At 38.8% G+C, this 14,730-nt stretch overlaps 2 protein-coding genes across 3 annotated transcripts; one reads left to right on the top strand and one right to left on the bottom strand.

Moving 5' to 3' along the window:
• Positions 1 to 4,851: 4,851 nt before the first annotated feature.
• Positions 4,852 to 11,024, bottom strand: LOC114562718 (alcohol dehydrogenase class-3-like). Its single transcript, XM_028589283.1, has 10 exons — positions 10,929 to 11,024; positions 10,769 to 10,815; positions 10,409 to 10,510; positions 9,431 to 9,581; positions 9,260 to 9,347; positions 8,944 to 9,163; positions 7,922 to 8,182; positions 7,538 to 7,670; positions 6,656 to 6,794; positions 4,852 to 5,738 (listed from the first exon to the last, which is right to left on the bottom strand). Exons 2-10 carry the CDS (start codon positions 10,784 to 10,786, stop codon positions 5,705 to 5,707), a joined length of 1,146 nt encoding a protein of 381 aa, XP_028445084.1. The 5' UTR covers positions 10,787 to 10,815; positions 10,929 to 11,024; the 3' UTR covers positions 4,852 to 5,704.
• On the top strand, positions 11,012 to 14,044 carry gar1 (GAR1 homolog, ribonucleoprotein). Of its 2 annotated transcripts, none has more exons than XM_028589285.1 (7): positions 11,012 to 11,157; positions 11,493 to 11,712; positions 12,487 to 12,641; positions 12,774 to 12,833; positions 12,925 to 13,048; positions 13,253 to 13,384; positions 13,475 to 14,044. In XM_028589285.1, the coding sequence occupies exons 2-7, from the start codon at positions 11,508 to 11,510 to the stop codon at positions 13,483 to 13,485; spliced, it is 687 nt and encodes a 228-aa protein (XP_028445086.1). In that variant the 5' UTR covers positions 11,012 to 11,157; positions 11,493 to 11,507; the 3' UTR covers positions 13,486 to 14,044. The 2 variants fall into 2 exon arrangements, with proteins under 2 accessions (XP_028445086.1, XP_028445087.1); XM_028589286.1 differs by lacking the exon at positions 11,012 to 11,157 and adding an exon at positions 11,164 to 11,271.
• Positions 14,045 to 14,730: the final 686 nt, after the last annotated feature.

Here is a 14,730-nt window from a genome sequence, read left to right on the forward strand (position 1 = left end):
TATTTATATTATGTTTCCTATATATACTAGGCCTACAGATATCCCGACTTCAGTATGACTCGTAACGAGTCACAATTCTATTTCAATAGAGTAGTCTTTTCTGTAGGTCATTTATTTTTAATTGTTAACCAAGAAATGTTGTCTTGAGATAAGCTGTGAACATCCAATCAGATTTCTCTACTGCCATGTCCTATTCTTAACATCTTTTGATGTATTAGAATATGCAACATCAAAACAACTAAACTGCATATATCATTAGCCCTGATTAAAAGCTCTCAAGTAATTGTATTATTAACTCTACAATTAGTGAGTTTTAGTTAGTGTTTGACGCCAGCTATGTAAACTGATATGAAAGGTAATACAAAAATGGCGAAGAATATTCAAATAACGCTTTCATCTTTCAGTATATTTTACTCTGGCTATAAGGTCCAGCTATATACTTAAAATATACGTAAATGTTAATTCAGCATTACTCACTTCAATCCTGTCTGCCAATATAATTAAAAACTGTGGGATGCTTGAGAATGAGTAATGGGCACAGGCACCTATAATGGATCATTTCAGGTGTCTTTTCTTTTTACCACAATTACCAGCCAAAGAAGTGTTTCAACTGTGTTCAGTTAGAAGTGTATTTTTTGGGATTGGCCCAATCCTTTTGTGGCCTGGCAGCAGGCCAGGAACAGTGATTTGGGAGCCTCATCTTTGGACAACAGTGAACAGTGAGCAACAGTGAGTTGTCGGGAGGAGAAGGAGAAAAACAGAATGATGTACTTTACCGTGGCAGTACAACAAGGTAACTATGACTCACCGCACACTCCTTTATATATTTTTTGTCCTACCACAACCTTGAGACTCATTTGAAGCCACGCTGAAAAATATATCAAGAGTCATCAGAACCAGAATCTGTTTCAGGGCCAACACACAAAAAGTGCAAAAACATTTTTGCGAGTGTATAGGAAACATTTTAGAATGCATTAGCTTGGGGTGACTTCTAGCTCACCTAGTAGAGTGTGCTGCCAATGTAGGCAGAGTCCTTTGCAGCGGCCTGGGTTTGAATCTGACCCACGGTTCTTTGCATCTCATCCCCCCTCTGTCTCCGCTTTCCTGTATTCAAACTATCCTGTCAATATATATATATATATATATATATATATATATATATATATATATATATATATATATATATATCACAATGCAGTTGCCACTCAGCCATTTAGGTGTCGGACCACATTACCCCAATTTTAGTATCACTTTTTTTTTGCTTCAAGAATGTAGTTCAAAATTATTTTTACCACTTATAAGGCATGACATGGATTGGCTACAAGTTATATTTCTGACCTACTAAGCTCATATGTAAGCTATAGTACAAGGGTGCACACTTAGACCAAGCGAAAAGGCTCCTCTTGCTCTGTCTAAAGCCTAAAGTTGCTATCATGGGTGCTTTTGCTGTCATGGCACCTAAACTGTAGAATGAACCATACCATCCACAACCTGCACTGCTACTAATTTATTTTCTTGTAACTACATTACTATGTTGTAGTGCTACACATATAATGTACTTCATATAAAAGTAACAACTCAATTGCAGTTTTATAGCACATAGTAACAAAACAACAGCGGTAGAAGACATTCTTTATGGACTGCATTACTGAACATGCACACATTCTTATAGTGTATAGACTATTGTAGATTGTTCCATATAAGAATACAACCGGTAATTTCATACCAATTATATTCTTACAACCACACACACACACAAAAAACCTTCTCAAACATTCCCAGGAATTACCCAAGTCCCATGTGGCTGCGGAAAACCGGGGAGGGGTAAACTGAGCAGGTTTGGGAGGTAGCTAAAGCTCCCAGTACTTTCCTCATGCTTGTGAACTTCTTCTCAGGGATTAGGGGGTAAACACACAGGGTCTGAGAGAAATATCTCCCCCTACCTTCAGCCCAAACCACATGAAATGACTCTGTTGACTCAATATTGGCACGCTGAAAAAAGCATTGTGGCAGAGGGGATAGGGCTGCGTCCAAGTCTGTCGTGGAGGAGTTCTGTATAGCCAACCAGGTCAAATGTTCTATAATTTTACCTTTTCTAGGGAACTATATTCGATCTTTAACTTAACTTACTGACAATAATGATTAAAGACACATATATACATACACACATTCTGATTCTGCTATCAAGGTATGAAATGTACCTGTAATTGAGATAATATATTGTACATTGTCTTGGCTATGGATGCCATTTTTGGACGCGGGTCGTTTATGAAAGATTCAAAAGAGCTAAAATAAGGCAAACAATCTCAATGTATGACTCCTTCCCACACATATCAGTAATGTTCTGTGTGACCAATGAGGCAGAGGCTAAACAAAGGAGTGCCATGATAGCACCTTAGAGCTAATCTCTCAATTACTACTTTACTGCTGCTGTCAGACAAAACACAACAAAAGCTTAGACCTGTCACGCAATATAGCTCCTTATGTGTGTGTGTGTGCTTGTGTGTCTCTTTGGTAATAGCCATGTGTGGTCTGTCTAATCCTGTTCTTTGTTGTCTATTTCTGTTGCAACTTAACTATAAATCACTGACACAATATGATAGAGAGGTTACAAAATAAGAAACACATTGTGTTGCATGGCTCAATGAGAAGAGCATGATACAGTCATTATCAGGTTTAGGGGTTTTGTATTACAATAAGGCCTCTGAAGTGTGGTAACGCAAACTTTTATATCGTATGTATGGTGAGTGCCAACAAAATGTCTTATTTTTGTATACAATTTTGAAGAAAATGTGTCTCCCACAATTCGTTTTTTCTCTCGCCTAAGTATGATGTTTGCACTTCAACATGGACTGTATTTGACACATTACACCTGCACATTATTGTAAAAGTAGACTACTGTTGCCCTGTAAAACGTAAGTACTCGAAATTTCAAAACTTAAATTCAAGCCTAAAACATCATTAATTAAAAAAAAAAAAAAAAAAAGTTAATATGTTGGAGGCTTTCACTTGATAACGATACCCTACTGTCACTAAAGCAGCCTCTCCAAAACACTAGGCACTGTATTGTATTGTGCTCTAGTGAAGCAGGGTATGTTCCACTGACACAGAAGCTGAAGCTAGCCTTGTCCGAGAAAGACTGGGGATGTCACAGGCATTGCCTGGCATTAACCGTATAATGGCCAGGATTTGCTGATAAAGCAGGGGCCTCGCATTGGCAGTCTTTAGTGACCTAAGTGGGCCGTTCTTACCGTAGCCGTTGGGGATGTACAGTATATCCATCCCTCTATCTCTCTGTCTAACCGACTGTCTCTTTCAGACGTGCTTTCCCCTCTAGCTTGTTTCTCGGAGATGTTAAAACAGTAGCTTAATTTCGACTGATTTTGTGATTTCAGCAGCCGCTAAGACCAACAGGTGTACAAGCAATGCCATTTTACACATTTACAGAATATAAGCCCTGTAATGTGTTTGAACTGGGAATTAATTTAAAAAAAAAAAATGTAACTAACTAATTAAAATAACCAAATGTTCCTGCTTCTATTAATTTACTAAGCTTTTTCTCACAGCAGACATTCTGACTTGTCATAGTAGATACATGTTACAAATTCAATGTCCCAGTAAACAGTGACAGTGTGACAGTGAGCCAGCATGCACAATACCAGGACCATGAAACAGAAGCCACTTAATGAGATTCAGCCATCATTCGTTTTATTATTTACACCGGTCTTTTTCCTAGTATAACGTCTCAAAACTCCTTATTTCTTATGCAGAGGCAACTTTTTCTCTTCTATGTGTACTGCAATAACAAATATAAAACCATACAAATATTAGAAGACAAAAATGTAACTAAGCTAGGGACACCAGATAGTATAATTTGTAGTTTCTGATGGATATACTATATATTTGCCATGACATTAATTTCAGTTGAATCATAGCGACACTATTTCCCATTTACAACGGTGTAAATGGATATGGGTGTATTATATTTTGTGTTGTTTTTAACAAGAAAACCCTGGCTTTGTTCAAATAGGGGTTTTTATTATCGACGGTTTTTATGTTCTCATCATATTTAATGTGCCATCTGTCACACAGGAATATAGCCTAGTAAATAAGAGGAAATCTCTTGAAGGCAAGGCGGCACCTTTTGACATTTCTTTCCAGACATGCTTTTATTTGTGTGACGGCATTTACCTCATCTGGCATTTCTGTTCGTCAATTATCTCCATGCAGACTCATGCTTGACAGAGTTGTAACAACAGTCAGAGGGAAAAACAGATTAGCATAAAAATAAAAATAAATAAAAATATATCCATTTGAAAATGCTAGCTGTCTCTATTTCTATTCCACTTTATGCCAAAGTTTCCTATACAGAAGTTATCTGCAGAAAAGTTGCACAGGTGCATGTGAAACATGATAAGGCAGACAGTTTAGACTTTCAAAAATGTGTACAATGCTGTGGTTGTAATTCAGATAGCATGTCCTCCCTGTATTAGTTGCACATAACTGTGACAATTCCAGAGGAAAAAAGGTAGGAGACTTATGGTCGTCACTTAGGATAGTTTTACCATAGATGAGGCATACACGTCCCCAAGAAAGCCTTAGAACTCTGTGAGCATGTCTAACATTTATATAATAGGATGCCCAGTCACATAACCACCTGTCAAAAGTTGTCTTCCTCTGTCTTTTGATCTCCCTCCTTTTCTATCTCCATTCTCTGCAGAGAAATAGAAAGCAGTATTCTGCTTTCTATTTCTTAAAAATGTTCTTTACTTTAAGATTCTTTGGGAGGATGAAGGGGCGTCTAAACTGTGTGATCTGTGATTGATAGCGTTCAGGCAGATGAGACCAACATAAGCAGACGAGCACCAATTTATTTTCCATTTTAAATAAAGATGGAAAAGTAGGGGGAACTGCCAAGGGTATTCATTTGATCTGAACGGAACTTCAATAAAACAAATTCCTCCGACAGCTATTTCGGTTCTTCTCCGAGAGGCATTCCCCAAACAACCTTTTGTCTTCTGTACTGACAGCCCACAACTGTTATTTTAGCCCGTCTAACCATTAAATCAATATATAATATTACCAAGGACGAAATTTGGTAAGCCTGACCACATGAAGCAGATACTTGTCCATAGATAATGACAGATTCAGCCATTTGTTTCCTCTGTCTTTTACCCCATCTTCTATACAAGGGTATGTAATTTCAACTATCATTTCACATTGATATCAGGACCAGAATCCCTGTATAGCTGCCAAATATGACAGATGTAGAGAGAGACTAGGTCTTAGGTGTTACTGTGGATGCTGTTTATTTCTTTTGAACTTCATTCAGTATTATTTCACACAAATGCACTGGACATTCTGTGGTGTTTCTCCCTTTTGATCAAGTGTGTGATAAACAAGAACAAACGACCTCAGAAGTTAATATAAATAAAATACAGAATCCTTTACAGATATAAGCAACTTTATAAAGCTAAATAGGTTGTAAATAGGCTAAATGGACACAAATGCAGAAGCTTAAGACTGATATAAGACTGCCATCTAGTGGCCAATATGGACAGTTGGCAAGCAAGGAAAACATTTAAATTGTCAACATCTTTTTAGAAAGAGAGCATTGAGATGTTCACAAATACACTGCAGAGTTGTGTGCAAAACGTCATTACAATGACTTAACATGTAAATTCTTCATCTTATATGAGTAGCCCTACTCTGGATACAGACGGATGACGGTACGGATGCTAAAAAAGAAAGAGAAAAAAGAAAGATTGTTAGGATAACTGAAGTCTGAAATCTCACCACACCTAATATATTGATTAATCATTTTGAGTTGTTTAACATTCTCTGGTTCCAGCTTCTCCAATGCGAATATTTGCAGGTTTGAATATCTTTTGGTTTTGGGCTGTTTGTTGGGCAAAAAAAAAAAAAAAAAAAGACATTTATTTTGACCTTTTGACTCTGCAATGTGAATGCTTTTTTGAAATGTTAAAGGTAAGCGATTAATCAAGAAAATAATAGGTAGTTGCAGCCAACATACATGATATATAGAATAATATATACAATACATTTATATCACACATACATTGCTGAAAAACATGCAGTTTGTAAAATTCTTGATATTCTTTTCATCATATTCCAAATTGTTCCTGTTTGGAAAACCATAATAAATGTCCTTTTTAATTACAGACAGACAGACAGACAGACAGACAGACATTCTATGATGTGTTGGAAACTGTTAAAATAAAATAGAGCAAAGATGGCAACAGCAGCTTGACAAACCCCTGCTTGGTCAATATATTTAGGAAAATACTGCACAGGACTTCTACAGGATTCCATTATCATTTTATGAGAAATCTTTTGGTTCTTGTTTATGTAATCAAACAGGCCACTCTGACACTTTGTTGTGAGTATATTATACAGTAGACTAGTGAGGAAGTTAAAGCTTTAGGGGAGTACAGTGTTACACACACACACACACACACACACACACACACACACACACACACACACACACACACACACACACACACACACACACACACACACACACACACACACACACACACACACACACACACACACACACACACACACACACACACACACACACACAAAACATTAATAAAAGCCTAATAGCCACAAATAAATCGGCTCTTACCCTTTACCACTTTTCATATCGTTAAAGGCCACATTGATTTGATCCAGCGGGAGGTTGTTGGTGATAAACTCATCCAGCTTCAGCTTTTTGTTCATGTAGTCGTCCACCAGTTTAGGCACATCCTCCACACTCTTCCAACCTTTAGAAGCGCAAAACAAAACTGAGTCCTCATGAACCACAACATAGCAGATATTAATGAGCCCCTAAAAAGGCATCTTTCCTCATCATCTTTTTATGTAGCCCCCCCCAAGCAAAAACCCTCCTGGATACTCTTATAATACCAGATATGTTAGATGTGCTGGTGGACAATTCAGTTAATGGGCGCAGACTTGTTACTTTTAATCAGATGTGAGCGTGTAGTTAAATACTGTACATTCCTTCAAAAATGTCATCACACACGTTATAATATCTATATATTTTAACCAAGGCCTCTTGTCTCACTTAAAATTCAACATGGTATGTGGCTGCATTGCATTCTGGTTTGGCTAGCTTGAAGATATTAGCTACCTGCCTCTTCTCAGTAAATTTGGTAGTATGCCTGTTAAACAGTGACTCAAGAAAAAAGACTTTACTTTTTCACTGTGGGGGACTTGCATCAAAACTCCAGCTGTAAACATCAACTGACTGGTGTATCGATAGCAGGGTTGGATCTTAACTTTAACAATGTTACTTTGAATTTTAAGTTTAACTTATTAAGCAATATCTTACTCATTCTAATTACCATAAATTGTTACGGAAGCATTATGAAAAGCCATCCTTTGCATTGAGTTTAACTTATTATGCAATTTCTTTGTCACTGTTATTACCATAAAGTGTTGCTGAATCGTTATGAAAGGCCATTTTGCATTAACTAATAGACCTGGTAACTTCTTTTAAGTTTACCTCCAAAATAAGTCCCCTTCAAGGTGCGTCCCATCAGGATCTTTTCAACCATGACGCTCATTGCTTCCGTCTCCGTCCACCCAACAATGACACAGGTGCCCCAGGCATCCATCGTAGACTCAAGTGCAGCACTCTAGGACAACACAAAGCACCAGTGGTCTTAATTAATACACCTTTTAAAATATATTTAAAAATACACAGAATATGATCAAACTAGACTGGTGAAAAAATGTCAATTGCACAAATACAAATTGTGTATGTCAACAATTGTGTAATTGTGTCATATTTTCTTTATGCGGAAGTTCTGAGCAAACCTACGTGCACTTACAACACTGTACAGGCTACTAAAGGCTTCCTGCTGTACCTGTAGACATGTACACCCACCATAACACCTGGACTTCCAACACACTCCAGAGCGTAGTCCACTCCTCCGTCTGTCATCTCCACCAGAACCTCCTGAATGGACTTGCTAAATTTTGTGGGGTCGACACATTCAGTGGCACCAAACTCCTTGGCTTTCTCAAACTTTGCAGTGTTGATATCCACACCAATGATCCTGGTTGCCCCGGCAACCTTGCAGCCCATGACGGCTGCCAGTCCGACAGCTCCGAGCCCAAACACGGCACACGAGGAATCTTTTTCCACCTGGATACACACACTTTGGGAATCAGTCAACCAGAAAGCTGTTTGAGAGATGTCTGATGAGGTCAATTCACCATGTTCAAAGATAACTTTTATATAGTACATTTTGCCTTCATTCTTCTAAACATATCCAGTATACACATTTTAATATGCAAAACAGAAGTGGTGGAATATGGAACTCCTTAGCTCTTTTTAACCCACAGTACACTTATGTGGTGCTCGTGTTCTCTACAAGTGGGGAAAATAAATAACTACAGTCTTGCTACGTACTGTTAACACTGGGCAGCAACTTGACAAAAAATGTCAATGACCATTTTTTGCTTCCTGATAACGATTCCGATACCTGAACTTGTGTATTGGCCGATACCAGTGTGTTATATATTTTATTATGTTTTAACAACTGTATACTACTATCCCTGTATGGATGTGATATGATTTCTATCTTTGTTGTCTGTCTGGCTCAGCTGTTTGACATAAATAAACTACTTTAACGTAGATTTTCTTTAGGGCTTTATTACGTGGTATCGGATCGGTGCATAAACTCCAGTACTTCCCGATACCAATACCCATCTCTAATATATATATTATATAATATATATATATATTATATACAACAAGCGGCCAGGCGCTTGTTGTATATATCCATCCAACTGTTTAATGTTTAATAATGTTTAATATGTAAATAAATCTTGGTAAATGTGTTGCATTCCTCTTGTTCTAAGGACATGCAGAGTACAAGAAGAAGCAGATCTGTATCCTCTTACCTTGCCTGTATTGAGAACAGCACCATAACCAGTGGAGACACCACAGCCTAGCAGACACACTTTGTCTAGCGGTGCATCGCTTCTTATCTTTGCAAGTGAGGTATCGGGAACCACAGTGTACTGGGAGAAAGAACTGACGCCAAGGAACTGGTACACCTGCTGCCCCTTGCAGGATATCCTGCTTGTGCCATCAGCCAATACGCCCACTTGTGTATTTGTCCTAAAAGCCACAAAAAAAGGAAACACGGAGTAGTTAAACATAATGAACACAATGATGCTTTGTGTGTGTGTAAACAAAACAAAGCAAAAAAATCACCAGTTCTTCCTGCACTGATTGGTTTTGGGACTGTGGCACCGTTTACATTCCCCACACTGTGGCAGAAAAAGAGGAATAACTTTGTCGCCTGTGAAAACAACAAAAAACAGACCACTTCAGTCAGAGTCACGTGTCATGTCATCTCGTTTTGCTGTGAGCTGTACAATGCACCTGGTGAGAATTTGGTGACTTCAGGACCAACGCTCTCCACTATGCCTGCTGCTTCATGGCCGAGAACTAACGGGAATGGTCTGAACTTCATCCCTTTTGCAGCTTCATACAGGTACTCCCGGTCTGTGTGGCACACACCGGTGGCAACTATCTGTACAAACAGTTTGGTAGCTGAGTCACGGGACAGTTTTAGGAAGTGAATGTGGTTGTTATGCAATACTGAGAATGAGTGACAGTATTTCCTGTCAGCATTTGTTGCTTACATGATACAAGTAAAACCTGAAAGCAACATTGAGTGACACAAGTCTCACCCTTATGTCTTTGTTAATATGTCACTGGGATGGAATTATGACATTGTTCCTATTAGCTCATTGCATTCTGATTAGGGTTGGGCATCGAGAACCGATTCCTACTTGGAATCGGTTAAAAAAATTACGATTCCATCGGAATCGTTTCTTTATTGGAATCGTTTGGAGGATTTGGTTTCAAATCTGACCATGGGTTCAAAATTTAACATGTGCAACTTGTGGTTTCCGTAGCGGCCAGGCGCTTGTTGTGTTGCAGCCTTGGAGCACAGTAAGCGGTGCTCTAGTGTGGTTCTATTTTATGTTGAAAAAGCCCCGTTAAACTGCAACCCACCTTTGAATCAAAATAAAACTTTACTCTTATTTGTGAAATAAGTATGTGACCCGTTTCAACTCCACCCCTCAAAGAATCGGAATCGATAAGAACCGGAATTGAAAGGAAGAATCGGAATTGGAATCAGAATCGTTAATATCCAAACGATGCCCAACCCTAATTCTGATATAATTTAACATAATCAAATTCAAATGATTACCACTAAAAAAAAAAAAAAAAAAAAAAAAAAAAAGTTAATTAACACTGGAAAGTTTGCTGTATAAGTGCCCACATTTACAACCAAAGTTGGAGAGAATATGTTTTCTTGCATTACAGCCAAACTTGTGATAAGCAGCTGACCTTGATGCGGACTTCGTGGACTTTAGGTGGGGCCACCTCCACATCCTCAATGGACAGAGGCTTCCTGGGCTCCCATGCAACAGCTGCTTTGCATCGGATGACCTAAGAGAGACAAACGTTGTTTGGTTGTGAGCATGGGTTGGGTTGTGAGTCACACTGTATTTTTAAGCCCGTCTCATATGAGAAGACCGGGGAAAGTCTTGGCTGGGCGTATTCGTCCATCATTACAAAAACAGTATTCTGTATCGTTATACATAGGGCTGTCAGAACGGACAGACTCCAGGCAACATTAACATTTAGGCCTATGTTACTGCATATAAAACAAACAGTGAATACATCGTAGATGAATTTATTTCTTACCTGACCAGCTGTTGACATTGTTGAGTGTTGTTAACTACTTTTTTTGTCTGCATTTGAACAAAATAACCATATTATCGGAATATTTACATTTGCGTACATCAATCATTCTCACAGAAATAACTATGTGCCATAATGTTGGAGTCTGTAAAGTTATACTGACCGAGTCTCTTATTTATCTTGATGAGTCAACTGACTGTCTGCTGTGCTCATTGGGCTGTGCTGCTTCTTTAAATATGATGCCTGCGCGCATAGCCTGCGCGGCGGTAGAGATGTGAATTTACGACATTTCCCGATACTGGCAAATGCCTTTACGGCAGCCCTTGCTCACACGTGTTGTCATCGCATGGAAGTCTTTCGGAGTAAATAGCAGCAGCTAGCCGATCACATTTGTGAGTAATCCGCTTTAACTGTGTGTGGATGGGGTTGCAGACTTTTTTTAAAGTGTAAATTCTCAAGTGAACACATGACGTGTTGATGCGTGGAAGAAGATGCGGCTGAATTGTGTAACGTTCACGTTAGTTTAATAGTCTGAATTGAGCTATCGTTAGCATGTTAGCTAGACCTTCTGAAGTGCTGCTGAATCCACGATGTTAGGTCGTTGAATGCATTGGATTTCTACCACAGTCCATGCTCCATTTAACCAACCGTGGATTCGCGTGTGTTTTTATGTTGTCTTTGTTTTCTTCTGACTAGTTTCCTCTCCTTTTTGTCGCGTTTCTCACAGAGGATTTGAAGCAAAATGTCTTTCAGAGGAGGAGGTGGACGAGGAGGCAGAGGAGGTGGAGGATTTAACCGAGGTGGAGGAGGCAGAGGAGGAGGTGGATTCGGAGGAGGCAGAGGAGGAGGGGGATTCGGAGGAGGCAGAGGAGGTGGATTTGGACGCGGTGGTGGCAGAGGTGGTTTTAATAGACAACAAGACTACGGTCCTCCAGAGTATGTCGTCGGTAAGATCATCAAGCCAGTACCGCTGAGAAGATGGTGCAGAAGTTGAGAGCTTGTTGTAACGTTATATGTCCAAAACAGTTAGGCCCAGCTCCAGTACCCATCCTTCACATTAAAAACTAAGCATTCAGACTTTAAATGACATCCCCTGTATGATGAGTTTTGACGTCACAGGAAAGTTACCACAATTAGTTTCCCATTCATAAATACCATTCATGTCAACATCGACATTTGAATCAACGACTTAGAAAACTTACCGTAAATCTTTCTGAACACTGGTACTGTATATCAGTCCTTAGGCTGAATCATTTAGAAGTGCCTGAAAAGCAAAAAGCTCACAAAACCGACACTGCAATCATTCAGCCATCTTTGGTTTTCTGAATGCTTACATGTTTTAAAACTCATAGTAATCTTTATTATCTCTGCAACCTGTGAAATTGCAGTATTTGGATATCACCATCATGCTATCATAAGACAAAAAAGTAGTGACGAGTGTTTATACTTACAGGGTTTTAAGCATGACTCAATGTACTTTTGCCAACTCCTTTTTCTTTTTTTTATGCTTCAAATATGTAATTGGCTGCTTTAATGTCCCAAAAGCATGAATTGTGGCTTATTTCCTAAAGCAAATGTTCTGAGTTGCAAACTTATCGAAACTATGTATAAAGGGCTCATGAAGTCAACCAGAGGGAGGGTATTGGAACTGGGCATTTGTCGGGATAGCTAAAACACCCTTTACTCAACTAACTGTGGTTCATTGTGTTTCCGCCCTGCAGGACTGGGAGAGTTTGTGCATCCATGTGAAGATGACATTGTGTGCAAGTGTACGACAGAGGAAAACAAAGTTCCCTACTTCAATGCCCCAGTCTACTTGGAAAACAAGGAGCAGATCGGCAAAGTGGATGAGATATTTGGCCAGCTCCGGGACTTTGTATCCTTTTCTAATCGGTCTCTGGACCTCTGAATCAACCTGTGGTGAAATAATAAAGTAAAGTTCAACCTCTGTGAGTTAAATATTGTTGCTGCTCAAAAATCCTGTTAATTCCTTAACCTATCCTTGCAGTATTTTTCAGTCAAACTTTCAGAAAATATGAAGGCCTCTTCATTTAAGAAACTGCAGAAGGTATAACAATTAATTTCAAAGTAGTACATTTGCATACTTAAAAACTAATTTCTCTGTTTTACACTGTATGTGATTTTGCACCGTCTTTTAGTTTTATATAGATCCAATGAAGCTTCTCCCGCTGCAGAGATTCCTCCCCAGGCCGCCAGGAGAGAAGGGTCCACCAAGAGGAGGCCGAGGGGGTCGAGGTGGAGGAAGAGGCGGTGGTCGTGGAGGTGAGGCATCCAAACTTTGTCTCATTTTAATTAATCCGTCTCCTGTTGATGAATGTGTAGCTATTTTTTTTTTTCCCTCTTGGGCACTTATGCCGAAATGATCTGTCAGTCTTAGTTATTGTAGATTCAGAGCGGGGTTCCTTTGTGCCGATTTTAGAGCATGGCTTGTAAGAGTGGTTTGATTTAATTTAGTTTTTGTTTCAGGTGGTTTCCGAGGCGGCCGCGGTGGAGGATTTGGAGGCGGCCGCGGTGGAGGATTTGGAGGTGGACGAGGCGGCGGCGGAGGAGGAGGCTTCAGAGGAAGAGGAGGAGGCGGAGGAGGACGTGGATTCAGAGGTTTGCCCCTTTTTTCAGTGTTCTACAAATTATACTTTTATATATTTTTTTCATGTGTAAAGGTAACAGTTTTTCGTTGTTCACTTGTAGGCGGGAGATGATCTGACAGTGATGGTCTGGTGTGACGGTGTCAGCCTTGTCTTCTACTGCTACACAAGCAAAAAGGCTATATTCTCTGCCAATGCCTGGCCTGTTGGACTCCGAATATGGACATTGCCTCTATTTGTTGAACTTGAATGGATTTTCCCCTTTTTTTTTTCTTCTTTTTTACCAGTTTTGAATATGTGATGGATCTTCATTTTTATTTAAAAGGTTCATAATTATGCTTGTGTGCAACATAACGAGGACCTTTCAGCCTGTTAGGGAGAGATGTTGGGTCCCTTTGTGAACAAGCTTATCATTATCCTCTGCTGATTGTGTTCAAATGTTTGGCCATGATGACAGATGTGTACTTCAATCAAGATTTCAAGAGATACATTCACAAACCTCATTTTATTCATTTCTTCTGATATGGGAAAATGTGTGGAAAATCTTTATATGCTGTTAGTAAAAAAAAAACATTTTAATACCGATAATTTGTTAAATCTTAAGCAGAATATTGTCACATTTTTGTTAAAGGCCTTGTTAAAGGCCTTAATTAAAAGGTGCTTTGTAACTGTGTTTTTATTTGTATTGCTCATGTAGAAGGTTTGTAGTACAATGTTAAACGTCATCCTAAGGTGAAGAATAAATGGTGGGGGGGGGACATACACCATGTGAGTGTACAGCAAGTGTAGCTAAAGAATTTGTGCCCAGTGGTTAAACTTTTAAGATAAAAAGTATTTGCATATTCATAGTTTCAATACATTTAATTAAGGAAGGAGTAGATTTTTTTTTAGGATAGGTAAATATGTTATATTGAAATCTACCAAATTATGCTGATTTGTATATACAAATGAATACCTTCACCATCCCACATTTAGTATGCTCAGAAATAAAGAGTAAACTATTTTGCTGATTTTGAGCGCAGAGTTCAGTTCAGCTCAGTTGTCAGTTTAATTTGTCAATCTACTATTTACATGGCCAAGAATTAGCTTTCACTTTCAAATGTTGGTTTATATGTGCTACACGAGAAAATATATATATTTTGATATGGTTATCCGACCCCGGATAAGCGGACGAAGATGGATGGATGGCTTTACACGGTTATAAAACTGTTCTCTCTGTTCGGGGCCTTCACATGATAAAAACAGACTGTACCAACCGTGAAATATTTTTTTCAACTTTACTGAAGAAAACATTAAAATATACAAAATTTCAGGCACGTACTCATTCAATACAATCATACAGAGAAACAAACTTAAATC

The sequence above is a fragment of the Perca flavescens genome, chromosome 10 (assembly GCF_004354835.1).
Source record: "Perca flavescens isolate YP-PL-M2 chromosome 10, PFLA_1.0, whole genome shotgun sequence".
Classification (NCBI taxonomy): domain Eukaryota; kingdom Metazoa; phylum Chordata; class Actinopteri; order Perciformes; family Percidae; genus Perca; species Perca flavescens.